The sequence below is a fragment of the Diabrotica virgifera genome, chromosome 10 (assembly GCF_917563875.1).
Source record: "Diabrotica virgifera virgifera chromosome 10, PGI_DIABVI_V3a".
Classification (NCBI taxonomy): Eukaryota; Metazoa; Arthropoda; class Insecta; order Coleoptera; family Chrysomelidae; genus Diabrotica; species Diabrotica virgifera.
In genome coordinates, this window is record NC_065452.1 from 153,311,144 (window position 1) to 153,338,577 (window position 27,434).

Consider the following 27,434-nt stretch of genomic DNA (forward strand, 5'->3'; position numbering starts at 1 on the left):
CTCAAGACCATATAGATCGATTTTATTCACAGTCCAAGACTCGACACCATACAGTAAGACCGAGAACATGTAGCAGCGAAGTGGTCGAATCCTTATTGTCAATTTTAGGTCTCTGTTACATAATACTTTGGACATCCTTCTAAAAGCGGCTCTTATTCGGGGGGTTTTATTAAATGATCAAATTACCATAACATACCACCAGCAGTTACTATTTTTATCTGGTCTCTGACATTGAATTGAATAGATGGCAATAAAATGATTTATTGTGGGACTTTTTCATTTATTATGTTCCAAAGACTTTACGATTTCAAGGAATTCTGCCATATTTATGTTTCAGTTATTCAGTTAGCAACAGGACACAAAATTCACTATTTATGTTCAATCGTAATCTCTTTCTTAAAAACAGTGTCAGTAGACACCAGGCGAGGTCTCAAGGAGGGGGCAATTGACTCCATTGACCCCCCCTTGGATCCGCGCCTGCCACAGAAGAGGTGACAAGATTCTTCCTTGATGATAATGTTTTACTGCTCTTATTACTGCGGCTCTAACAAAGATGTTGAATCAAGGCCGGTCCAGTAGCTGATGTTTCTAAGCCATGAAATCTGGCGCCTACCGGGACCCCGTTTTCCTTCAATCTTCCCCTAGGTGATCAGTTGCGCGAGGCGGTACTTTTTGTTTCTCGTATGTATCGTAATCTTTTAATCTTTTGATAATCTTTAGCAGTTCCCTATCTGTACCTATTCTCTTCAGGACATTTTCGTTGGTGGTGTGGGTAGTCAAAGATATTCTCAAGGTCTTTCTATCTTCTACAGCTCAAAGGCTTCTAACTTGTTAATCAGCGTAATGTTGAGAGTCTAAGCCTCTGTTCCATACAATAGTAGGTATTGACCATACATAGCAATATAGAAAACGACATAAGCCTGATATTAATGCTACTGTTACAAAATAAGCTTTTCATTTTGATAAAGTCTTGTTGGGCTACCTCTATCCTCGCTCTTACTTCTTGTTTATAATCAAGTTGATTGTTGAACCAGAAACTAAGATATTTGTATTTGTCTACGTATTCAAGCTGTTGGTGTTTCACATATATTGGAAGGGGTAGGTATAATCTCCTCTACTATAAGTCTTAGGTAAGATAAGGATTATCCATAGATTTCCGAATGAAATATTACACAACATACATAGTTAATAATCTTTATTATAACATACGAAACGGTGATCTCAGTCAGAACAGATTTGGTGTATAAACTGTAGATGAAAAAAAAAGGAATGCCCCAAAAATAAACAGAAAGTCCAGAAACAGTGAATTTATTATTATGAAAATGTCAAAGATAACAATGAAAACTTAAAACGTAAGATAAATGAACATGCAGGTAGGTAAAGCAAATCATAATACTATTGCAATTATGGTATCTTAGTTTTGGTTTAAACAATAAATAACGGAAGGTACGTTTTATATTTATTTATTTATAACAAAATAAACGTTAGTAACTTATGCCGAATTAGACTTATTTATTGATAATTCTTGAGTGAATTGTAATAGCAAGTTATCTAAGCACAAAGTAAACTGCTTGCAAGTTAATGTCATAAAGAGCTTCAAAAATGTTCTTTCTGTTCACAAATTTTGAATCGGACCTTAGGAAAAAATGTATGCACCGCCTATGTCAATAAGATTTAACTTGACAGAAATAGCTGAAAACCGTAACTGCAGAGACCAACATTCTTCTGCTTGGATCGCTTTTTATTCCCATCTCTGCATTTGTCACTGTCACTGTCATTCAGTTTTCACCTTGTTTCTTGTGTCTTGTGTTTTATTTGTTGTGTTCTCACAGTTATACCAGTTAAAGTTAAACGTTTCTTAAAAAGATGGAATTTGTAAGAAAGTAAACAAAGCACCAATTAGAAAACAATTTATTTTAGGTAAGATTTGCTATAATAAAAGCTCTTAAATTCCAAGACTTGGATTTCATAATCAAGATGAGTAGAAAATAATATGCTTTCTAAAAAATATTTTTATGATTCAGACACATGGAAGGATTTGATGCAATATATTATGAGGAAGAATTAGAGAACAATGATGAAAATGCCCCATCATTGGTTCCTGATCCTGTTGTTATACGAGGTGCAGGCAATATGACTGTGTAAGTGAACTTTTTAATTACTCCTTAAATATCCCAAACTGTTTAGTTGTTATTAACTTCCAAAGCCTTTCTATGATTATTGGGTGTTTATTATTAACTTTGGTTAGGCATCACTAATTCATGTAATGATTTTTTTTAATAACTCACACTCTTTAGTAATCGAAATAGAAATAAGGTTTTATAAGCTAATTTGCTGGCTGCAGAGCAAAGGGCTCCTATTGGTTTGGTCAGGTCTTCTCCAGTGACACGACCACTTTCACTGTTTCTCAGATCAACTGGCCAGTTTCTTTTAAGTCTCCTATTGGCATGAACGGGAACCGTTAGATATTGACGCCTCCAACTTCAGCCAAGAGGAAATAACAGAGAGTATAAAACAGCTCAAAAACGGAAAGGCAGCAGGTCCAGATGATATTGTAGGTGAGCTGTTTAAAGTAAACACTGAAAAAATGACACATTTACTGTATAAACTATTTGAAAATATATGGAGTCAAGAGAAAATTCCCAAAGAATGGACAGAAAGCATTATAATCACTATCCCGAAAAAGGCTACACCTCAAAGTGCGAAAACTGGAGACCTATAACCCTCGTATGTGTTGCTAGTAAAATAATGACCTGTATCATTCTTAATAGAATGAAAAATAAAATAGACCAAATCAAGCTGGCTTCTGAGCAAATAATTCATGTATAGACCAGATCTGCATGCTCAGAATGATCATCGAGCAGTCAGTGGAATGGCAAAGTAAACTATTATCTAAACTTCATTGGCGTTCGATATCCTACATAGAGAAAAATTGTGGGAAATAGTAAAGAGTTATGAGATACCGGACAAATTATTAAGAATGATGAAGTTGTTTTATGAAAACACCACAGCAAAAATATTATATGACAGGAATTTAACAGAACCAATCGACATTAACAGCAGTGTAAAGCAGGGTGGTATACTGTCTCCCACTCAGTTTATTATTGTCATGGACTGGCTTATGAGAAAAAGCAGCAACAGTAAAACTGGGATACACTGGAACACCTTTGAACAATTAGAATATCTTGAATACGCAGATGATGTATGCCTACTTTCAGCAGAGACAGAGCATGCAGAAAAAAAGTGAGAAATTAGCCAAAGAAGGTAAAAAAGTGGGTATGGAGATAAACATGAATAAAACTGAATTAATGAAGATTAACACACCGAGAGAAATGGGCATAGAAATAGAAAACTAAGAGCTGAAATCAGTGGAAAAAGTTAATTACCTAGGAAGTATACTGAACACTACAGGAGGAGCAGAGGAGGATATCCAGACACAAATTGGCAAAGCACAGACAGCATACTATATTATGTTAAATAATATATTTATGGAAATCTAATGAGATAAAACTGGACACCAAAGTAAAAATCTTCAATAGTAATGTAAAGGCAGTACTATTATACAGATCACAAACTTGTAGAATAACAAAACACAACACTGGAAAGATTCAATCCTTCATCAATAAATGCTTACGAAAAATTCTAAGAATATTTTGGCCCAACAGAATCACACACTCAGACTTATGGAGAAAAACGAAGCAAGAACCAATACATAAAGAAATAAGAAAGAGAAGATGGAAATGGGTGGGCCATTCTCTGCGGAAACCAGACACAGACATAACAAAACAAGCATTGGTATTCCAACCTCCAGGAAAACGGAAACAGGGGAGGCCGATAAATACATGGAAGAAAATAATTATTAAAGAAGTAGAAAATGCCTGACTAACCTGGAAAGTTAGAGAAAAAGCACAAGATTGGCAAAAATGGAGAATGACAGTAGATGTCCTATGTTCCAGTGGGAACGAAGAGGATAAGTAAGTAAGTAAGTAATTGGCATGATGTTCTAGTAGAGGTTGAAGTAGGGGCTTAGGTACTGTTTGATTCCAGTCCTTCATGGTGCTTTGTGCTATGTTTAGTGATCACGTCCTGTATGAATGGATTTCGTAGGTCTTCATGAAGCCCTAGGTTTGACACATACCAGGGTGCATCAGCAGGTGCGGATCTAGAAATTCATAATAGGGGGTCAGACGTACCGCAAATATTTTATTGTCCATATTTAGCCATACAATTCATGCTTACTCTAAGGATAAAATTCAGTCATCTCAGATACCTACCTACGGTATCAAAAGAATTGAGATCTGGTTGACAGAAAAAAATAATAAATAATAAAAAAAATACTTATAGACTAAATATCGACTAAATACTTATAGACTAATACTCCTCAAAAGCATAAAAAGGCTGGGTCTAAATGAACATCTTTACAAGACCATGCAGAAAGCTGTACTACTCGCAACGGCCAGATGTGTACGAAAATTTTTGGGAGATACACCTGCATACCATGTCACCTAGGGCTCGATAACACAGAAAGAGTCCCACCAGAGCTCAATCCTTTTGATACCGTAGGTATCTGGGATGAGTCAATTTTCCCCTTAGAGGGAGTGTGAGCCGTATGGCTAAATCTGGACTAAATACAATAGGGGGTCCATGGACCCGCTGACCCCCCTCTGTATCTGCGCCTGTGCATCAGTTATCCTTTGCAGTATTTTTGACTGGCTTCTTTGAATTAAGGTTGTATTTGAATTGCTCGCACATCCCCAGGGCTGGATTCTATACATTTTCATCTATATAGGTTTCATGACAGCTTTGTAGACAAGGACTTTTATTTTCTATCGTCAGTTGTGATTTTCTACCAACTAGCCAGTTTAGATCTTTCATTCTTAGGTCAATTTATTTCCGCTTCTTAACAATATATTTTGCCAATTGAGTTGTGAGTCAAGATGTATTCCTAGGTATTTGGTGCTAGAGGATTGAGGAAGTTGGATATTGTTAAGTGAAATTGGGGAACACTGGTATCTTCTCAAGGCAAAAGTCACTTAGACTGATTTTGTTTCATTCATTTTAATCCTTTCATTATGGCACCAGTTTACTATAATGTGACCTGCTGGACGGGTGCGGACAACACTCAAATATATATACATAAAAAGTGATGAAATCGCATTTACAGCGATATCGTTACAAAGTAGAAAAAAATTGTTTTAGCAAATAATTTTAATCGTAAATGAATCATTTACTGCTATTTACGATAATTCCTGGTACCTAAACAAGTCCTCTTTGTATTTAACTTGAGTAGTTGCCCATCTACTGGGCATCGAAAGTTTTAGCGACTATAGTCGTTTCCCGCCTCGAAAAGGTTTATTCTCCACTTGTTTGACCACATCTTGATTTTATTCCATTGTTCCTATAGAATAGTTCCTAGGTACTATAATTGGATTGTCGTCGAGTGTGGGGATTGCATCATCTGCAAACTTACCAGTGACGGTTTCGTTATTGGAGGGTAGATCTGCTGTGTATAGAACTCATAATATTGATCCAAGAATGCTACCCCGTGGGACACCAGATTTTATAGGAAAATTATTGGAATTACTTTCATTCTCTCTTGTTCGGAATTCTCTCACACTTAGCTAGGATATTAAGTTTCTGGTAGGTGATGGGAAGATATTTCTTAATTTTGAAAATAATGCCTGTGTGCCAAATGTCATCAAAGGCTTGACCCATATCCAGGAAGGGAGCTGTGCAGTACTGTTTTCTTTATATTGCAGAATTTATGATGTGTACTATTCTAATAACCTGCTGTATCATTGAATGTTCTTTTCAAAAGCCAAATTGGTGGTTGGGTATCTATTCCTCCATATTAGGGTCTTGAGTTAACATCTAATGAATAAAGAAAAATATAAAATATTTAATTAAAAAAGAGAAAATTAGCAAAATATTAAATTCGAGCTCAATGGTACCTAGAGCATGAAACATTGGATATTTTATACATCCACTTGTAAAGTCACATCATTTTTATATGTTCCTATGACGGATTAATTGTAAAGGGTTTTTACCCAAATATTTTTTACTTTGGTGGTTAGCATGTTAGATTCAAGCAAACACTGATGATGATCGGTCAACCGATTGAAAACTAGTTATGTTGTGATGTAACCCTGCATAGGGATTTTAACAAATATACCTTTTATAAAGGATTTTATGGTTTTTTTTAATGAATAAAAAAGCATTTTAGTCAACAAAATATTTTTATAGGTTCCCTAAAATGGGAATGAGGTATGTTTATAAACTAGCATTTAAATTAATAATTAGAGCTATTCAATACTTTTTATGTGGCTACGATGTTCCTGACATCAATTATCTTCAACATGTGTAGTAAAATTAAACCTTTTCATTGAAAATTTAACTGGAATTGAGAAAAACCTGAACTATAGTCTGACCTGTTAGCCGTGATAGAGCACCGTACCTCATTATAAATTCAAAAATGAGTCCTAATTACTAGAGGGTGGTTCAAAAAATTAAAGGGACTCATAAGCATTTCTTCATTATAAAGCTGTCTTACTCCTATCTTTCATTGTATCCTCCCTATATTATGATGGCCAGGTACCTGATTTAATAGTTTCTAGCTTAACTGTACATTGATAACAAAGGATTTGTCGATCCAGTGCCGGGGAATTGGGTATACTTAAATGTTTGGAAAATTACAACAAAACATGCTGTGCACCATAATGGTGCACAGCATATTTTTACTACAGACAATGCACATAAATTTGGCCCTTAGTACATATCGCTGGTACCTATGATTAATGTGATTCCTAATACATTTCCAGTGAAAATAATAACTCTTTGATAAGTGTTGGCGATACAATTTTTTTCATATGCGTGTCCGCGAAGGTTATAAGACCCAAAATATTTATAACGAAAAGATTTAGTTCATAATAGATGCCGACGAAAACAATTATTTCCCTTTCTGTTTCTGTTTCTGCCGACGAAAACAATTATTTCTGATAACTTTTTAGTAATTATAATTTTCGTGGACCCACAAACAGAAATTATGTTTTTTGCCGATACTCCTCAAAATATAAATTTTTTCGCTTACAGTTTATTAGGGATTATAATTTTCACAATCATATAATCGAAAGTAATATTTTTCGCGGCGTTCATTGAAAGTTCTACTCTTAATGGCATTTTTCGAAGTTATACTTTTCGTAGGCGGCGGCGATATATTATCATGTTTAAGTGACTGGCCACGTTTGCTCTGAGACAAAAGGAGCATGTCTTTGCTTTGGGGCTGAACACGTTATCTACAGTGACATTCAAAGTGTACACAAGGATAGTGGAACAAAGATGTAGGTAGATGATAAAAGTAAAATAAGAGAGAAAAGCAAATGACTGATAATTTACACATAATTAAAAACATTATAGAAAGAAAATAGAAAAGCAGTGGTAGTATAGAATTGTCACATTTGTGGATAATACTGCAGAAAATTTGTAGATGCAGACTCTTAGAGATAGTTGTGTTAGGTATTTATTTTTGACAAAACCTTTCATAAATTCCTTTTAGCTTGCCACGAATTCTTTTGCATTTAATTTTTTCAAATTAATTCTATTTTCAGGTGTCTTATGCTTTTTATAATTATCAAAGGCATATGTACTGTTTTTATGACTTCTTCACATTTTTTAGACCACCATTGTACTGGTGTACGTCCCTTTATGTGTTTTGTTTTACCAATGAACAAAATAGCACTTTCTATAATTATGTCATTTAGTGATTTAATGGTTTAGTCAATATCATTGGTAATTTGGGCCCTCAATATATTGAGAAAATGAATCCCAATCTTCCATGCTTGTTTTTCATTTTGGAGTAATTCTTTCATATTTCTGCACGTTTGAGATTTGTAATAACTGTGGGAAAGTGATCACTTCCGTATGTATAAGGTAATAGTTCCCACTCTAAACCTACGGTTATGTTGGGATCACATAAAGAAAGATAAAGAACTTATTATTTACCTGTCAATATATTAAATCTTATAGGGTTGCAATCATTTAAACAATTTAGATGGAAATCAATAATAATTTCAAATATTTGGCCTTTTACATTTGTATTTTGTGAGCCCTAAAATGTATTATCGCTATTCTGGTCACCTATAATTATGTGTGGTATCTTATCAATAATTTTTGAGCTCTACTGCCTTTATAGTGAGCCTAGTATTGTGAAGTCCATCCAAATGTGAAATTCCCCTTAAATAGATGGGCTAGCTGGTTTTCGATTCAGAGGTGTGCACGCTAGCTCTGTTGAGGAAGCCTGCAATGGCAGAAACAGCTGTCCAGCAATTGTACATCCCTCTGAATCGAAATCAAGCAAAACCATCTTTTTCTTTTCTAAGTAATTATTATTTTATTATTATTCTTATGACACCGCACATATCTTATGAAAAATATAATGTCACTCAAATTCAATAAAACTTACATGAATAGATTCGTCTTAATTTAACGGTTATTTCTTATCATTGCGCCAACTCTTAATTATGATTAATTGCGGCGCAAATTGCAATTAACGTTTATCAAAATCATATTTTCGAAGTTCATAAAAATGTCATTTACAATCATTATTACTCTGGTTGCTATTCAAAACAGCTTAAGCCCAGCGGGACCTAGCGGATTAGTGAAACTATTATCATTGTCATTTATGATTTACAAGATAACAGGTCTATAGCCGAAGAAGATTTATGGAGTACCTATAATTTGGGTATTTTAAAATATTTTCTCTCTCTTTAACTTACATACGTATCCATTTGATTTCAGATTTATTTATACCAATTTCTGCTCTAATTATTGAAAATTCAGAGTTGGCGTAATGGTATTAAATGACCGTTAAATTGGGACAAATCTATTCATGTAAGTTTTATTGAATTTGAGTGACATAATATTTTCCATAAGATGTGTGCGGTGTCGTTTGACTGATTATTTTTCTTTAAATTTGACTTTATAATAAGTTATTAAATCTTAACTTTCAACTTGCTTGACAAAAATTAAAATGGACTATTGCCGTTCTTCCCCTGTATCCTTCATATGTTTTCCTTTGTAATGTTTAGTTTTTTTTTTTCAGTTTTGGCTTAAGCAATAGGTTTAGTACTGAGTTTCCTAGTGGCTTAGTGTCAAGAGTAGCACCTGAAGAATACAAGGAAACAGTTATGAGAATTAACGGTATTCTTAAAAAGACACTTCCTGTAAATGTAAAATGGTTATTCTGTGGCTGTCTTTGCTGTTGTTGCACACTCGGTTGTTCCCTGTGGCCTGTTATTTGTTTGAGTAAAAGGGTAAGTAAATCTTACTATGTACACATATTTCAAGGTTTAAAGTGACTAATGATATCAGAAAAATGGTAAATTTGGCAACATAGCAGACATCAAATTTGAAATCTTCACATTGCAAAATAGGTGTATCCCAGCTTTTATACAATTCGGAACATCCATTAAAGAGATAAATAGGCGTTTACAGATTTTTTGTCCACTTTGTATATTTCTTATGGCTCTACATTTTCATCAATATTTTAGTTAGCTTTATCAATATTTTGTTTAAATTATTTTAACTTTTTTCCTTTAAAATAAAAAGGAAAAGATTCCTCTCATTGGCTGTATACCATAATAAAAAACTTACTAAGGAAGTAAAACTTCACTTGTAGGTAAATGGTATATAAATTTTTATTAAAATTTTATCTAAAATGATCCCAATTGGATAAAAGTGGGTACATCTATAGTACAAAAATCACACAAACGTTTTCGGACCAATCAGTCCATCATCAGGTGGTAGAAACCTAAAATGAGCAAACCACTGCTTTAAAAAAGGCCAAGATGAAATTTTGACTGTTTGAAAGTTAGGAAAATTAGAACATGTGGTTTCTTACTTTAGATCCAAAGTAGTTGGAACTAGCTACATAGATAGGTCAAAAGACCTTAATTTTACAATAATTATGCCATTTCGGCTACAACAATGTCGACAATAAGTCGATGTTTAAAGGATTTAAAAATGCAGCGTTATTAATGTGGTCTTCATCTTGGCTTCAAACTGACAGACTGAAATATGACATTAAACGAAAATTGACAAGACCTTCTAGGTAGGGAATTTTATGTGTATGCAGTTATTTTGTATTTTAGAAATGCAAAAATATTATTACTTAAATCAATGGCTTTAATTAGCTATTAAATAAATGAGTGAGAATAAACAATTTGAATTAATAGTAACAAAATTATTTATGATAATTTAATGACGATTGAAACCGAAAATTTCGCCAACAAGGTAATGACGTCACTTGTTCGAAAAGAAGAGCAAAATAAAGAAAAATAAAATAAACAAAATAGAAGGAAATTTGTTATGTGATGAATATTAGGTAAAAGAATTTTTTCCTCCCTAGGGAGAAAAAGTAAAAGTGACGTCATGGTATTTCATTCATGAAATGTAACTTATTGACGCCCTGTACAATATCTATTTTCTATTACGTAAGTTTCTATACATTTTAACGTTTATTTATAAAACACTCTGTATTTTGCAGAATGGTAAAAAACAGTAAATTGTTATTTTGATTTGACAATGTTTACATTATTAATTTGACTTATATTTGACAGTTGACAGTTATATTGTACGTACTTGTTAGTTTTAGCTCTAATAAATTTTGTTGGTTAGTTATATAAATAAATTAAGTAAAAATGAAAAAATGACTTGTTATTTGAGGAAGGTGGAAAAACCATATGTATAACATGGGAGTAAAGTGCCTTTTCCTCCCTTGAATGATTACTGCCCTCCGCTACGCGTCGGGCAGTAAACTTCATTCTCGGGCGGAAAAGTAGCACTTTCCTCCCTTGTTATACAAATAGCTATTGTTGTGTTTATCATGAGAGTCTCCATTGTCTCTTTAGTCAACCTATAATCAATCTGCTATGTTCAAATATAATTAAGATATTTATTTTTCTTAATGGGTTTTTAACAAACAACCTAATTAACAAAATAGTGGTTCCCTTTGAATATAAATCAAAATAAGTTGTTGGTCAAAAATAACTCATTAATAAAAATATGCTTTTTAAACGTTTAACATTTTAAATCAATAATCATCTATACATTTATTCATAAACAGCTGGATATGATACTGTTCATAAACAATTATAATTGTTTGCAGAAATAAAATGTTATTGCGAAATTATTATTTTTTTTTTGTAATGCATTTAAAGTGATTAGGTATTAAATGATTTTTTAATATTTTAATGATTTAGTTCAAATTACACAAATACACATTATCTCTCAGATATTATATTACATACTATCCCTTGCAAGATAATTCGGATGGAATTCCCCAGATTAAGAGACTGGGCCAATATCAAGCAGAAAATAATCTGGGTAATTCCATCCGAATTATCTTGCAACGGATAGTTCATTTTTATTGTTGAAATGTTTGATGAAAATCGGTCCTGGTTAGCCGGACTTCCGGGTTATCGGGGGCCGACTTATCGGGGTTCCACACAAAATTGATTTTGGCAATGCTGGTTGTAACTTCCGACGAGCATAAAACTGATTTTTTTTGCACAATGTAAATCATTTGTTGTCAAATAGGTTAAATTATTGTCGAATTACTGTAACGAAATCGATTCCACAGCCAACATTTCCAACCAAGTGAAACTGTTTCTTAAATTCGCAAAGTACCCAAAATTTCTGTACAATATTGAAGGAAGGGGCATTGAGGGTAGGATGTTTTTCTATGTTAATAAGAAATTTTCCCTAATCTATAATTCCAAGATAAAATTATTATTATACCTACTAATGGGGTACTAATACCTACCTGTTAATCTTCGAGCCGACCTGGGAGGTTTTTAAAGGGTCGTTTAAACACAGCGATAAATCAAACAACTTATCAAGGTCAATCGAGTTGTTGCAACTTATCATTGTGTGTAAACGGTGCATCGCACAACTTATCAAAGTTGGAGTTGGGTTGAAGGTGATATCGCATTGAATCGCAGCGTCTAAACAGCGTTTCAACTTGTCATCACAACTAGTTGCTGTGACTTATCGTTGTGTTTAAACGACGCTTAAGATGTACCTGGGGTATCATAAAGGACTAAAGGATTATAGTGAGCGGAGATGGGAATACTCTCCACTGTACTTATTATCACTGTCGTCGGTATATTGATTTGGATTATAAATAATTTTGAAATGATTTGCATTGTAAACATTCTTCTATTAACTTTTCACATTTCCGCATGCTTTTTTCTCAAATTGCAGGATAGACGAAGTAACGAAGCACTAAAAAGCCCAAAACCTAGGAATTTTGTGCAGTAAGATGCAACTAAGTCATGCAACTTTTTGCATTCGATTAGAGAGAGTGTCAGGCAACTTTTTGAACTAAATTCATCTTCGGCAAAAACTTTTGTGCATAAGAAAATGCATTTTAAAAGTGCATCTCGAAGAGGTGAAAATGAAAAATTTAGAACTCGGGAAATATTGACGGAAATGAGTTCAATTTTTATACTTGGCGGTTTTTGGGGTTGCTGAGCACGAATTTCATGTCGGCGATAGTCTCCAAGATACCTGGTGCCCAGGGTGGAACTCGTTGCCTGGAATTTTTAGTTATAATTATTAAAAACCAGCCAAAAACTATTACCCTGGTGTTTTAGGGGTCGTTGAGTACGAATTTCATGTCGGCAATGGTCTCCAAGGTACCTGGTGTCCAGTGTGGAACTCGTCGCCTGGAGTTTTATGTTATAATCTTTAAAAATCAGTCAATATCCATTACTCGTGAGTTTTTGGGGTCGCTGACCACGAATTTCATGTCGGCGATGGTGTCCAAGGTACCTGGTGCCCAGGGCGGAACTCGTCGCCTAGAGTTTTATCTTATAACCATTCAAAATCAGTCAATAACCATTACTTGGGGGTTTTTGGAGTCACTGAGCACAATCTAATGTTGGCGGTGGTCTCCAAGGTACCTGGTTCCCAGGGTGAAACTCGTCGCCTGGAGTTTTATGTTATAATTATTCAAAATCAGTGAAAAAACATTAATCTGAGGAGTTTTAGGGGTCGGTTAGTACGAATTTCATGTCGGCGATGGTCTCTAAGCTACCTGGTGCCCAGGGTGGAACTCGCCGCCTAGAGTTTTATGTTATAACCAGTCAATAACCATTACTCGGGGGGTTTTTGGGGTCACTGAGTACGAATTTCATGTCAGTGATGGTCTCCAAGGTACCTGGTGCCTAGGTTGGAACTCGTCGCCTAGAGTTTTATGTTATAATCATTCAAAATCAGTCAATATCCATTACTTCGGTGTTTTAGGGGTTGTGCGATCTTTGATGTTACGATCTCAAATAGGGGCTGATTCTTTGTTTTCTAAAGGAGTTTTGACACCGGTTCAATAAAAAAACTTAAACATGAGCAAAAAGGGAATAGAATAATTAAATGAGGCGCAAAGAGGTCCACTTACCAATTCAATCCCTGCATTTGGTCTTCAAGAGGGCCCTCAGCTGCATTTAACACTGCACCAAGTCCATATACGAAAAAAGCCTTACCAGCTAGGCTTTTACACCGGCAAACGAGCGAGCCGTTGGTTGAGTGGCAACTTACGAGCTGTTGATTGTAGAACAACTTGCGAGCCATTGATTGTAGAGGCACTAGCTTCTCTTACTTTTTGACGAACACTACCAGGCTCCAGTTTTTGCACTCATTAAAGCAAACCTCTTTTCTATCGCGATAAAAGGCAAAATAACTAGAGTTGGGACTATTTGCCTTCCTCGTGTAAATAAGTTAATTCAAATTTAAATGAAAATACAACATTCTCCCCCACCAAAATGCAGCTTTGAATGGTGCATTTTAAAACTATTACAAGCTAATAAACAAAAACAAAATAACTTAAATCATGGCACTTTGGAATAAATCCCCAAAAAAAATTAAACAATATCATACTAACAATATCAATAAAAAAACTAAGGAATTATTTAGATAGGCAGAGGACACAGCTTGACCAGGGGGCGTCGAAGAATTCCCTTTGTGGTCTTAACATCCGCAACTCTTATAATTCCATCCTGTCCCGGAAATACTTGGGATATTCGTCCCAAACGCCATTGCGACGGAGGGATATTATCATCCTTTATAAGGACCATCGTTCCTAGTTCGATAGGTTTTAAATTATCGGATGAAGTCCATTTACTGCGCTGATGCAAAGTATGCAAATATTCTTTGCTCCAGCGTTCCCAAAAAGTTTTATGCATTTGATTTATTAACTTCCATCTCATCAAATGAGATGCAGGAATATACGCTCCATCAAGAGGTTCAAACACAGCCGAAAGAGGTTCTAGATTTAAAAAATGACCCGGCGTTAGAACTGACAAATCATTAGGATCAGAACTTATAGGGGTCAAGGGCCTAGAATTATATATATATATACGACCGTGTTTAGTTCCTCATATGACAAGATCTGATCGCCTATAACGCGAGCTAGGTGCGTCTTTACTGACTTTATTCCCGCCTCCCATAAACCGCCAAAGTGGGCAGCAGATGCAGCATTAAAATGGATGGAAATATTTTCATTTGAAGCAGCATTTTTCATGAGGTTAAGGTATTTAGCAGCGCCAACAAAATTACTGCCACGATCAGAATATAAATTATCAACCCTACCACGACGAGCTATGAAACGCTGCAAAGCAGAGAGAAAAGTCTCACTCGATAAATCACTAGCTAACTCTAAATGAAGAGCTTTGGTGACCATGCAAACAAAGAGGCAAAGATACACCTTACAAGATTTAGCTCCTCGATAGCGATTCATCACAACATAAAACGGTCCACCAAAATCCATACCTGAATTCAGGAAGGGTTTAACCTGGGAAATTCTAACTAGGGGTAAGTTACCCATTGGAGGTTGGTAATTTCTAGGATTGGGCCTCCAACACTGTATACATTTTGACAAAACCGAGCGTATAGCACGCTTAGGAGACAAAATCCAAAATGACTGAGCAAGCAAAAAACTAACTGTACGCAGCCCAGCATGACAGTATCGTTTATGGTAATAATCAATCAGCAAATAAGTTAATCGACTTTCGCGAGGTAGGATGCAAGGAAATTTCTTATCAATCGAAACAGACAAATATCTAAGACGACTGCCAACCCGTAATACTCCTTGATCATCGATAAAGCAGGACAACTTTCGCAAAGGTTTGGAAAAAACATTTCCCTCGAACTCCCTTTCAAAATATCGATGTTGAGTATATTTAACTAGCATAATCAACGACTCATAAAGTTCCTTTGAACTTAAGGGACCTTCTCTCTTATCATTGGGGAATTTTGAATTCCAAGCAAACCTCAAGATCCAAGCTATAAGTCGTCGTATAAACGAGAAATCGGAAATGTCATTCAATAGATTCTCAAGAAAATTATCATCATTAACACAAGCCAAAGTTACCGTACGCTCCTCATCAAGCATTTCAGCACACTCAGAAAAGCAACAGGAAGCGTCTGGAATGGGATCGGTGTTATACAAAAACTCAGGACCTGCAAACCAATGAGATTGCTCCAACATTAGAGCAGGTAAAACACCTCTGGAAGCCAAATCAGCGGGATTCTGAGCAGAAGGAACATAAAACCAACTATTAGGAGAAAGGCGTTCCTGTATATATGAAACCCGGTTAGAAACAAAAGTTTTCCAACGATGAGGAGAGGATTTTATCCAACTTAGAGCTACCTGAGAATCGGACCAAGCTACAAATTTTGCGATTTTAAGTTTAGGATCTAATACTCTGACAACAAACTGCATGAGTTTAGATAGTAGAACTGCAGCGGACAGCTCCAAACGTGGAATGCTTACAGTTCTTATGGGAGCCACTTTTGACTTCGCGCAAACAAAAAAGACACAAACCTGACCATCTGGTAGAACAAAACGCAAATAAATAACAGCGGCATAACCCTTTTCACTACTGTCACAAAACCCATGTACCTCACAACAAATATACCTGGACACGAACATGCACCTAGGTATTTCAAGCTGTGCAAGGGATAACAGTTGTTCCTTATACTGGTTCCAAACTTTACAAATTGAGTCTGGAGGAGAGTCATCCCAGTCGATTCCGGACAACCATAAACGTTGGATAAGGTGCTTCGTGAACAAAGTCATGGGAGCTAGAAACCCTACAGGATCAAACACTCGGGCCAATTCAGACAACATACTTCTCTTAGTACAAGATTTGTCCAGAGCTGTCACTTCAAAAGAAAAACAATCCAACTGTGCATTCCATACAAGTCCAAGGATTTTTAGAGGTGACGAACAACTATTATTATCAAAGGAAATAGGTTTCTTACCAATATGCGACTCCGGTAGACCTTCTAATAATCGCATATCATTGCTCGACCACTTACGCAATTCAAACTGACCTCGAGATAACAAGGATATCAACTCATTCCGAAGATCTAGCGCAATTTCTAAGGTATCACCACCACACACTATATCGTCAACATAAGTACTCGTACGCAAACTTCAGCGGCAAGGGGAAACTCTCTACCTTCATCTTCACTCAGCTGCAACAAAGTCATTAAAGCAAGAAAAGGAGCTGATGATACACCATAAGTAACTGTTAATAACCGACATTCCTGTAACTCTTCATCAGAAGAGAATCTAAAAACAATCCTCTGATAATCACAATGACTTTTATCAACTCGTATCTGCCTATACATCTGCTTAATATCCGTGGATAAGACATATTTATGAAGTCGAAAACCCAATAAAATAGTTAAAATATCTTGTTGTAGTTTCTTTCCAGTAAACAAGCACTGATTAAGAGAATTCTGATTTCCAATTACTCACAACTTGGTAGTCAAACTATCAGGTTTTAATACAGCATGGTGAGGAATATAGTAACAAGATAATGGACGAGAAGTTTCTGACACAAGCTCCATATGATGCAAATCCAAATAATCTTTCATAAAGGTACAATATTCCTGATAAACACTAGGATTTTTCAAAAGCTTTTTTTCTAAGGAAAGGAAACGATTTACAGCTAACTCAAACATTCCTGGAAAAACAGGAGATAATTCCCTGAAAGGTAGAGCAAAGGTATAACGACCAGAGCCGTCTCGACAAACATTCTCAACAAAATTTTTCTCACAAAGAATATCTTCAGGAGCTGAACATTCTACTTCAGGAACAGTTTCTAAACTCCAAAACTGCTTTACAGACTCCTCCAACGAAACCATTTGATCCACGTGACAAAACAACGAGGTGGCAGATGTCATAGGAACCGAACTACAGGGACCCATAAGGACATAGCCAAAAACGGTATTAAGAGCATCAGGCATACCTCTAGGAGTTTGAACTTTACCTTCTAATAATAACTGAGAAAAGATATCAGCTCCAAGCAATAAGTCCACCTTACCAGATAGATGAAACCGAGGATCTGCCAACTTTAAATTAGCAATATAAGACCAATGCCCAACATCCAAACTAACAACGGGTAGGTCCTCACAAATTTTTGGCAACACAAACGCCTCACAATTAAAAATAGGATCCACTCTATCCACAGGTTTTATCTGAAGATCAACTCGACCAACCACTGTACTTTTTATAGCACCAATACCTTGTACCGATAAGGTAGCAGAAGAATGTCTAATACCTAACTGACGAATACACGACTGAGATACAAAAGAGGTCATGCTGCCCCCATCAATTAAAGCTCGAACAGGTTGATACAATCCACAACCATCCATAATTTCTACCACAGCAGTAGCTAACAAAACGCTCGAGTTTTTTGAGGTAACACTACCTAATGATGCAGCATGTGAGCTCAATGTTCCAGTATTAACCTGAGCATCAGAAGAAGCAGTAGTTGGAACGGCAGCAACAGAAGTAGCGCCTTGAGTGGCACTTTCAGAACTTTTAAAATGTAAAAGACTATGGTGGGATGAATTACAGTGACAACAACGAGAGGTGACACTACAACTACGAGAATCGTGTTTTTCTAAACATTTAAAACAAATACGCATTCTCTTACAAGCGTTGTACCGTTCATAAGGAGATTTATTTAAAAATAAAGAACAATCTTTTAAATGGTGATCGGCAGAACATAACAAACAAGTCGTCGCATTAGGCTTCGAAAAAAAACTATAGCGATTATTGACTTTAGAACCATTTTTATTTGCATTGTGTTTAGAAGGCGATTTATTTTTTCTATTAGAATCCTTGGGAGAACAAGGCGACAACAAGGATGAGTCAAACGAAATGCATTGACTTTCCAGGAAATCAGATAATTGAATAAAAGTAGGCATTTCACTAGACCCATGTAATAATTCAAACCGTTGGTGAGTCTCCTCGTCAAGCTTGGTGAGAATTTTGTAAGCTAACACAAAATCCGAAATTTTATAACCCAAATTTTCTAAAGCTGATAAATTTTCCGAAAAGGTATCAATTAAATTACTATAACTATCAGAATTCTTAAACATAGTTGCGGGAGCTTCTTCAATTTTGCACCAATGTGCCATTGCACGCAAACGTTTATTTAAATACCTATTTTTTAATTTATCATAAATCCTAACATAATTTTCTCTAGCTAAAGGCAAGGATTTAGCTAACCTTAAAGGAGGCCCTTCTAAACTTTGAATCAAATACGTTAATTTTTCCGTATCATCAACGTTAGGTCTACGGTGCACAAGCGCATCGAACAAGTCAAAAAAAGTAATTGCTGACGTAAACTCACCGGAAAATTTAACTAATTCTAACTGCGGCAAGCGAACATTACTAGGAGGTTGTACTGCATTCAAAGCGGCGATATTTTGCTCATTTTTTTGACTATTATCATCATTTTCAAAGAGATCCGCGAAATTAGCCTTGATCTGATAATAATCATTTAAAAATTGGGAACGAATAATGTCCTCAGAATCTAATTGAGCATCCGTAGGTTCAGAGTTCAAAAGATTTGTAACGATGTTTTGATGATTTTTATTAAAACTCTCCAAAACATCGTCTAACTCTGAGTACCGAACACGAAAAAGCGACTGCTTATGAACCTCTGTAAGAGAAGAATTGGATAAACGCAATAACGTTTCTAAATCGTTCATTGCCATTCTCCTTTGAAACGTATATTTTTTCAATTTATCAGCCATTATGGAGAAAAAAGAATAAAAATTTGTTTAACGTAATCAACGATAAAATTAAAAATACAAATAATCAACGATCCCCTGGTCAAGCTGCCACTGGCATAAAGAGAACGCAATTTTAACTATAAATAAATTCAAATAGCTAATATTTTACAAGTTTAATGACCTAAACAATTAAACTTAATAAATTTATCAAAAAACAAGAATCCTTATCAAGCTGCCGTAAAGGCGAGGACTTTAAAATTTGAAAACTCACAAAATTCTGTGTATTGAATACCTGAAAACCATTCAAGGTCAACCAATTGACATTACCTGCTACACAAGAAAAGAAGCAAAAACTGTACGCAATGTTTTTTGGGCGTTATTTCAAAATGCAAATTTTATTATATTATTCAAAATTAATTGTTCACAAGCAATTTTGTATACAAGCGAGGAAAAACAAGCCACCCCAACAATAATTGAACAATTAATTATAAAAGCAATAAAGTTTAAATTCTTTAAAAAACCGACTATCAAAACACCTCAAAAAACCAATATCCACGTTCGAAGTGACCAAAATGTGCGATCTTTGATGTTACGATCTCAAATAGGGGCTGATTCTTTGTTTTCTAAAGGAGTTTTGACACCGGTTCAAAAAAAAAACTTAAACATGAGCAAAAAGGGAATAGAATAATTAAATGAGGCGCAAAGAGGTCCACTTACCAATTCAATCCCTGCATTTGGTCTTCAAGAGGGCCCTCAGCTGCATTTAACACTGCACCAAGTCCATATACGAAAAAAGCCTTACCAGCTAGGCTTTTACACCGGCAAACGAGCGAGCCGTTGGTTGAGTGGCAACTTACGAGCTGTTGATTGTAGAACAACTTGCGAGCCATTGATTGTAGAGGCACTAGCTTCTCTTACTTTTTGACGAACACTACCAGGCTCCAGTTTTTGCACTCATTAAAGCAAACCTCTTTTCTGTCGCGATAAAAGGCAAAATAACTAGAGTTGGGACTATTTGCCTTCCTCGTGTAAATAAGTTAATTCAAATTTAAATGAAAATACAACAGGGGTCGCTAAATATATTTTTCATTAATAAACTTTCTCAAAACACTTTTATAATATATCCTAAAAAAGTACCTATTTAAAAACTATTTTTAAATTTGGCCGCTTTTTAAAGCAGTTGTCGCTAAATTTTGGCACTAATGACATTTACGAAATTTTGACATTATTGGCGTTTCAAGGGTAATTAATTTATATCAGCGATTTTTTGTGTTTTCTGCAGTATTTCTTTAATTTTTAGATCTCTAGTCTGCTTTTATATAAAAAAAACAGTGGTTTTTAGAACTTTTTAGCGACATATTAGTATAATATAATATTTATTTATTACCCTCGAAGGCCGATGTGATCAACCAAAAAAGAAGATGTATATGTTGATTTTTCTAGTGACTTTCTTGGGTGTGAATATGTCTTTTTATTTTACTGCTCCTGGTTTAAAAACAAAGCATAATATATGTGAATACCTCCAAGCTACACTTTTATCTAGTTCTGTTCTTTTAGAAATTTTTAATAAATTATAAAAAAAACATCTAAAAAGTGATACCGTATTTAAAGCAAAGTAAGTTTTTAATGTTGGTGTTTTTAAAAGGTCATATATTTTATACTTATTAGTTTTGTTCATTACAGAATAAATAATACGTTTGAATATTATAATACAAAGCTGTTTAAGATTGGTATTAAAGGAATTTTCCTTATCTACAGTCTATAGCTGATGTTTTATAATTTTGGTTTTCGAAATTGCGGAAGAGAGAAATTTGTGTAACTTCAAGTACTTCAATTTTATTTTACTTTTTTAATAATTTTTTCCTTATATTATACAAATAAATTGACTGATTTTGTATGATTATACAACGATTATACCCTGGGCACCAGGTACCTTGGAGACCATCGTCGTCATGAAATTCGTGCTCAGCGAACCCCAAACACCCCAAGTAATGGTTTTAAATGCTTTGGAATAATTATAACATAAAACTCCAGACGACGAGTTCCACCCTGGGTACCAGGTACCTTGGAGACCATCGACGGCATGATATTCTTGTTCAGCGATCCCCAAAACCCTCAGAGTAATGGTTATTGACTGATTTTGAATGATTATAACATAAAACTCTAGGCGACGAGATCCACCCTGGGCACCAGGTACCTTGGAGACAATCGCCGATATGAAATTCGAGCTCAGCGATCCCCAAAACCCCCGAGTATAAAAATTCAACTCATTTCCGTCAATATTTCCAGAGTTCTAAATTTTTCATTTCTACCTCTTCGAGATGCACTTTTAAAATGAATTTATGCACAAAAATTTTTGCCGGAGATGAATTTAGTTCACAAAGTTGTCTGACACTCTCTCTAATCGAATGCAAAAAGTTGCATGACGATTCATCTTACTGCACAAAATTCCTAGGTTTAATGCTTCGTTGCTTCGTCTAGGAGTAGAAGCATTCAATGCTCCTTGCCATGTTTATAAAACTGCTGCGTTTTGGAATCAAAACTAATCTTGCTTGTTTTCAGTGGCTCTTTTAAAGCTCTTTTTATTTCGAATTCCTCTATATTTGGTAGTAAATATTTTTCTATTTATTTATTAAGGTGGCTTTGCGAGCTGTACAAGGTTTTGTGGAAGTCTTCAACTAACTTTGTTGTTTTATATTTGTCCTTCTCTTCTTGTTATTGGTGTCTTTAATTTTGACAATTTTCTGGACACCTAGCATTTGTCGTAGACATTTCATGCCTCTGTGATTTTTAATGTCTCATGAATTTAGAATAGTAAAGAGTTTTTTTGATAGACAAATTTTATCGATCAATATCTTTATTTATTTTGTTTTTGTTTCAGACTCAGCATTCTCTGAACAAATTATTAGAATGGGAAAATAGCTACTTGTACAATAAGCTAGGACTGCATTGGAGATTAAGTAAACAACATTGTGATTCATCGTCGATGATGGAATATGTAATACTTATAGAGTTTTTACCGAAAATACCTATTTATAGACCAGACTAACACTGATTTCATTATTATATCTGATCTATCAAGGGCTCAAATCGCTAGGACTCTTCTTTCATAACTAATGTTTTGTGCCTTTACGGCATCGGCCGTATTGAAGCATCGATCCATTGTAAAGTAGCACTTGCCATATAACAGAATCTCAAATGGATCAATAGTTTATTAGTTACATTTGTTAGAAAAATTGTTTTGAGAATTTGTAAGATGTTGATTATTCTTCATTTGTTGTATATTATGGTTCGATCAATTTTTTTAAAGTATTGTTATATGATACTTTTAATTTTTTTTAAACGATACACAAGTTTATTTGTATGGCATTCTGCGAGAACTAATACACAATACAGAGCAAACAAATTCAGTTGTATGTCAAGGAATAATCTATTGTCTACAATTGGGGGGTTTTTCAAGCTTTTGTGTAGATTATTGAAATAATACATAATCTTTTCGATTATCGTCGCAGGTTCGGTGATATTCTAACTAATTCTCTGTGTTGCCAAAGTGTTTTAGTGCCACTACAGTATGCGGTCTACCCCCAGGCCCCCAGGATATGGTCTACCTCTGCATATAGCTCTTTATAGTGAAATGATTTTTACTGGATTTATTAGTCTTTATTTTTAATTTATTTATACACACTTTACTAAAAACATAGTTTATAAATATTTATTTTTCAAAGTTTCCCCGACAAAATCAAACGAATGGTTTACATAATAATCTGAAAAGAATTAAATAAAAATGTAAATTAGTATGTTTTTAAATAGATGGCAATCTGAAAATTGCACCCCAACTATTTACAAGAAAAAAAATTAAATTTAACATAATTATTTGCAAAACGATACAGCAGTCAACAGTTCTAGCTTAACCCGGAAACAGTCGCGCCGTTAGAAAAATCTAACATTTTATCCTTTTCCATAATAACTTAATGAAAAATTTTGCAACATAACTTTCCACTCGTAAGTGCCTCGAGGAAGGGTGTAGTAATGCGTAGGTTTATTTTTTTCTTCTTCTTTTTATGGAATTTATGGCTTTGGTAAAAACCAATTAGCTTTAATAATTGTTAGAAATAGATATTTCTAACATAACAAGTAAATAAAAATACTATAAAATAAAAATTTGTTGTAAATTCGAATTGTTCGACAGAAAAGAGCGCGACTGTTCCCGGGTTTAAAAGTCATGCAAGCACCCTAACGAAGGATTAAAGAAACCCTATTTATATACCTGTCGATATCCCTTAAAACTGCAAGAAGCAGGTCTTCTTCATACCTTCGCAGAATCCAGCAGTAGTCGTCCAAATGATACTGGAAATGTTAATATGGTACTCCTTGCATTTTCTTCTTTCTGCGGATCTTTGCATTTAACTGATGAGTGCGCTCGTGATGCAGGATCAATGCAGTGCCTTTGGTGGTTCACCGTCCGATGTTCGAATTCCAGTCGATTTAGGCTTGCATAAGCACGGCTTCATCAGAATGGATGACGGAACCTGCTGCAACTTCCCTTTAGATAATGGGGAATAAAGTCGCTCTGTATCTCCGCCCGACGAAAAAATGGCGGCAGTTTGTCCCACTGTTCAACCCAAACGCCCAAGGGCCGTAGATCCGTGCTCCTTGATTCCATTGGTTTTCCTCTTCAGCATCGCGAACCTTGATTCTGGAGCACCATCTCCTTCCACCATGCATCCTCGGTTGTATTTTCGGGGACCAGCGAATCTCACCTCATCAATTTGAATGGGGCTCACACCATACGTTTAGTTTTCGATTAGAGATAGGCGCTAGATAAATTTTTTAAAAATTCTTTAAGACTTCCACGTTGGGAGGAACCATCTTGCGAACAGAACAATGTTCGCAACGAAACATCTGTTCGCAAGATGGTTCCTCCCAGCGTGGAAGTCTTAAAGAATTTTTTTAAAATGTTTACATTCAAATTAACTAAATGTTAATACAACATATAAAAAATAAAAAACTTTAATAATGAAGTCTATAGAACCATAAAAATGTAAACTAGTAGATTCTTCCTCCTTCCTGGTCTGGTCAGTTTTGTCTTTCCTCCTGTATTTTTAAGCTGATGATGGCTCGTGAAGAGCCGAAACGCGTCCTTATATGACCATTTTATTAATATATACATTTTGTGGTACTTCTTTGAGTTTTGTACTTCCTTACCTCGAGACCACATTTGAGAATGGACACTTCTCTTCATGTTTAATTAATAAGCTTCCAAACAAAGTTTGTTAAATTATTTTATCTTTATTTGTTTTAAAGTTATACCCGATTGAAGATTTTCTTAAAAAAATTGTACATTAATTTGTTTATAAAGGTTTCAAACAAATTTGAGCTATAAACAATTATACTTTAATTAACAATAATGATAGAACTCAAAAGGAACAATTTAAGCTTATGAAAATGTTCAAGTGTATTTTTGGCCAAGAATCGATATTTAATGGCGCGCTATGAGGCGCAAGATCGGCTCACAGTCAAGTAAGTGACGAAATTCGTAGCCAAAATATCGATATCTTGGCCAAAAATAAACTTACGAACATTATCATAAGCTCATATTGTTCCTTTTGAGTTCTTCTATCATTATTGTTAATTAAAGTATAAATGTTTGTAGCTCAAATTTGTTTGAAACCCTTATAAACAAATTAAAGTATAATTTTTTAAGAAAATTATAACTCCAAATGGGTAAAACTTTAAAACAAATGAAGATAAAGTAATTTAACAAACTTTGTTTGGAAGCCTATTAATAAAGCTTTAAAATGAGATCTTCTAAATCTCATTTGCATTCGTAGAAGCCGAGTTACGATCGATAAAGCTTCGAAAAATACTTATTTTGTAATTTGCTATTTGTATTGTGCACTAATTTTACAATATCTTGAGTTCTAATTGTTGGATTTAAGTTGAGTAAACGTTTTTTCTTCGTTTTTTATTATGAAACAAATTTTATTTGAAACGTTTTTTATCTCTTTTAGTTTACGAGCCAGAGCTTTATAAACAATTACATTGTTTATAACAATTTTTTGACCACTCGGATCGAAATCCACTCTCGGAATTCGTAATCAGCAGCCAAAAATCCATAAGAAACCGTTGAGTTTGTCCATCAGAATTGAAAAGGACACGGTGACCTCTATTTGGCGCTTAGACTATGAATAAATAATTGGTGTGACTCGGGTGTGGGAAACAGTGTTGCCATGTATTGGGTGTACTCCTATATCTAATTTAAAAGTAAACCCATGGTATATTGTGTTGTTGCTTAGCTAATATTTGTAAATCTACCAGATAAATTTATTTCAAAAAAGGGCTGTTATTGGTTTTGCCTACAAACTGTTTATTACCTTTCATTATTGTGTGCAAGCCCTTCTGAAAAAAGAATATTTTGTTGTTTAGGGGCACATGTAGACTACATCCCTCGGTAGACAGCAAGCTATAGCAGAAACGCGACTGTAGACCGCATACTATATTGGCACCAGTGTTTTTATACGAAATAAGCATTGTATATGAAATTTATTCAATGTTGTTGAATATTGTTAATTATTTCTTGTTTGTACCCTCAATTTCGTTTTTAATCGTAACAGAGTTAACAAATATGAAAACTTTTAAGAAAAATCGTTACAGAGTTAGCTTACTGGTTTTAGAACTTAAAATTTAACCAATATTTAGATGCTACATTTTATTCTGCATCAGATTTTGCTTTTTAAATATTTTTAGAAGTTTCATTTCAATACATATGTCGCTCATCCAGAAGAAAAGTGTCATAACTCAAAAAGAAATTTTTTTCGGGAAACAAATAGATAACAGTAACGCTAAAATTTATAAATCAAAAAGGAAAAATATGGATAAGTGAATGTTTCATTTGTGTAAGAAGTAAAACCAAAAATATATCTCTGATTTAACAAAAAATCAACATTTTGAGTTACGTCACTTTTCTTTTAAAATATTGGTAAATTTTTTAAACATTAACGAAAATTACCTGGAGCACTTTTCGAAATAAAACGGTTTTCGGGATAAATAACCATACGTTTACGCCGAACTTCAGAGCATAACTCACAAGTGACACTTTTCCTGGTAAAAAAAAGTATAGGATTTTTAGAGTCAGTTTAACAAGATAACTGGAATTGTGCCTTTTTTGAGTTGTGTCACTTTTCTTCCAGACAAGCAATGTTATTAAATTAGTAAACGCTTATCATTTTGCAACTGAAGTTGAGATTTTAAAAATGTTGCAATACGTGTCTTCCATAATGTTATTTTATTACTTTTTATGTTCTATGTATATCTTTTTATTGTAATTGGTTGTGTTACTCATTTATTGGGCCGATGAAATATTAGGGAAACACAAATAGAAAAATAACACAGGTTTACAAAAAAAAATAAACTGTGGACTATTTGACGAAACCATATGACAAGGGGGTTTTTGGGGTCGCTGATCACGAATCCGGGATCCCCTGATCTCTATCACATCAGGTAAAGGTCATTTCAAGGTCAAATCAAGATAAATCGATAATCGCTCTGAAAAAGTATATTAGGGGTTTTTAGGGTCGCTGATCACGAATCCGGGGTCCGCTACCTTCTCTCACGTCTAGCTCAAGGTCATTTCAAAGTCAAATCAAGATAAATCGACACAATCGCTTTGAAAAAGTATATTAGGGGGTTTTTGGGGTCGCTGATCACAAAACTGGGGTCCGTTGAGCTCTACCGCGTCAGTAAATGTCATTTCAAGGTCAAATCAGTTTTGTGATCAGCGACCCTAAAAAACCCCTAATATACATTTTCAGAGCGATTGTGTCCATTCATCTTGATTCGACCTTGAAATGACCTTGAGCTAGACGTGAGAGAGGTCAGCGGATTCGTGATCAGTGACCCCAAAAACCCCCTAATATACTTTTTCAGAGCGACTGTCGATTTATCTTGATTTGACCTTGAAATGACCTTTACCTGATGTGATAGAGATCAACGGACCCCGGATTCGTGATCAGCGACCCCAAAAACCCCCTTGTCATAAGGTTTCGTCAAATAGTCCACAATGTTTTTTTTTTGTAAACCTGTGTAATTTTTACAATACATGAACTTATACGTTATTTAAACTTATTTTCATTAAAAAAGGCGGACTTGCCCATTACTTTTTCAATATCAAGGTAAACATTCAATTTTTCGTTACCTTTAGTATGATGTTACGATAGTCATTGAGTATAATGTTTCTAAAATTCTTAAAATTTATAAACATATACAGTTTAACATGCAGTTATAATCTACATGATATAAAGTAAAATATAGGCATTATTAGGAACTGCAACAACATTTTTGAAAAACAA

The 27,434-nt window shown here is 34.7% G+C and overlaps 1 protein-coding gene across 1 annotated transcript; it reads left to right on the top strand.

Annotated features, from left to right (window-relative positions):
• Positions 1–1,740: 1,740 nt before the first annotated feature.
• LOC114325427 (cysteine-rich hydrophobic domain-containing protein 2) lies at positions 1,741–22,492 on the top strand. The gene is made up of 4 exons (XM_028273498.2): positions 1,741–1,920; positions 2,025–2,141; positions 9,098–9,308; positions 21,968–22,492. The coding sequence occupies exons 2-4, from the start codon at positions 2,029–2,031 to the stop codon at positions 22,133–22,135; spliced, it is 492 nt and encodes a 163-aa protein (XP_028129299.1). The 5' UTR covers positions 1,741–1,920; positions 2,025–2,028; the 3' UTR covers positions 22,136–22,492.
• The last annotated feature ends 4,942 nt before the right edge of the window (positions 22,493–27,434 follow it).

Bases quoted from the DNA above. Each gene is read 5' to 3' on its own strand.
- LOC114325427 (XM_028273498.2), top strand. From the start codon at position 2,029: ATGGAAGGATTTGATGCAATATATTATGAGGAAGAATTAGAGAACAAT. The intron at 2,142-9,097 runs GTAAGTGAACTT...TTTTTTTTTCAG, and splicing joins GGTGCAGGCAATATGACTGT to TTTTGGCTTAAGCAATAGGT. The intron at 9,309-21,967 runs GTAAGTAAATCT...TTTTTGTTTCAG, and splicing joins TTATTTGTTTGAGTAAAAGG to ACTCAGCATTCTCTGAACAA.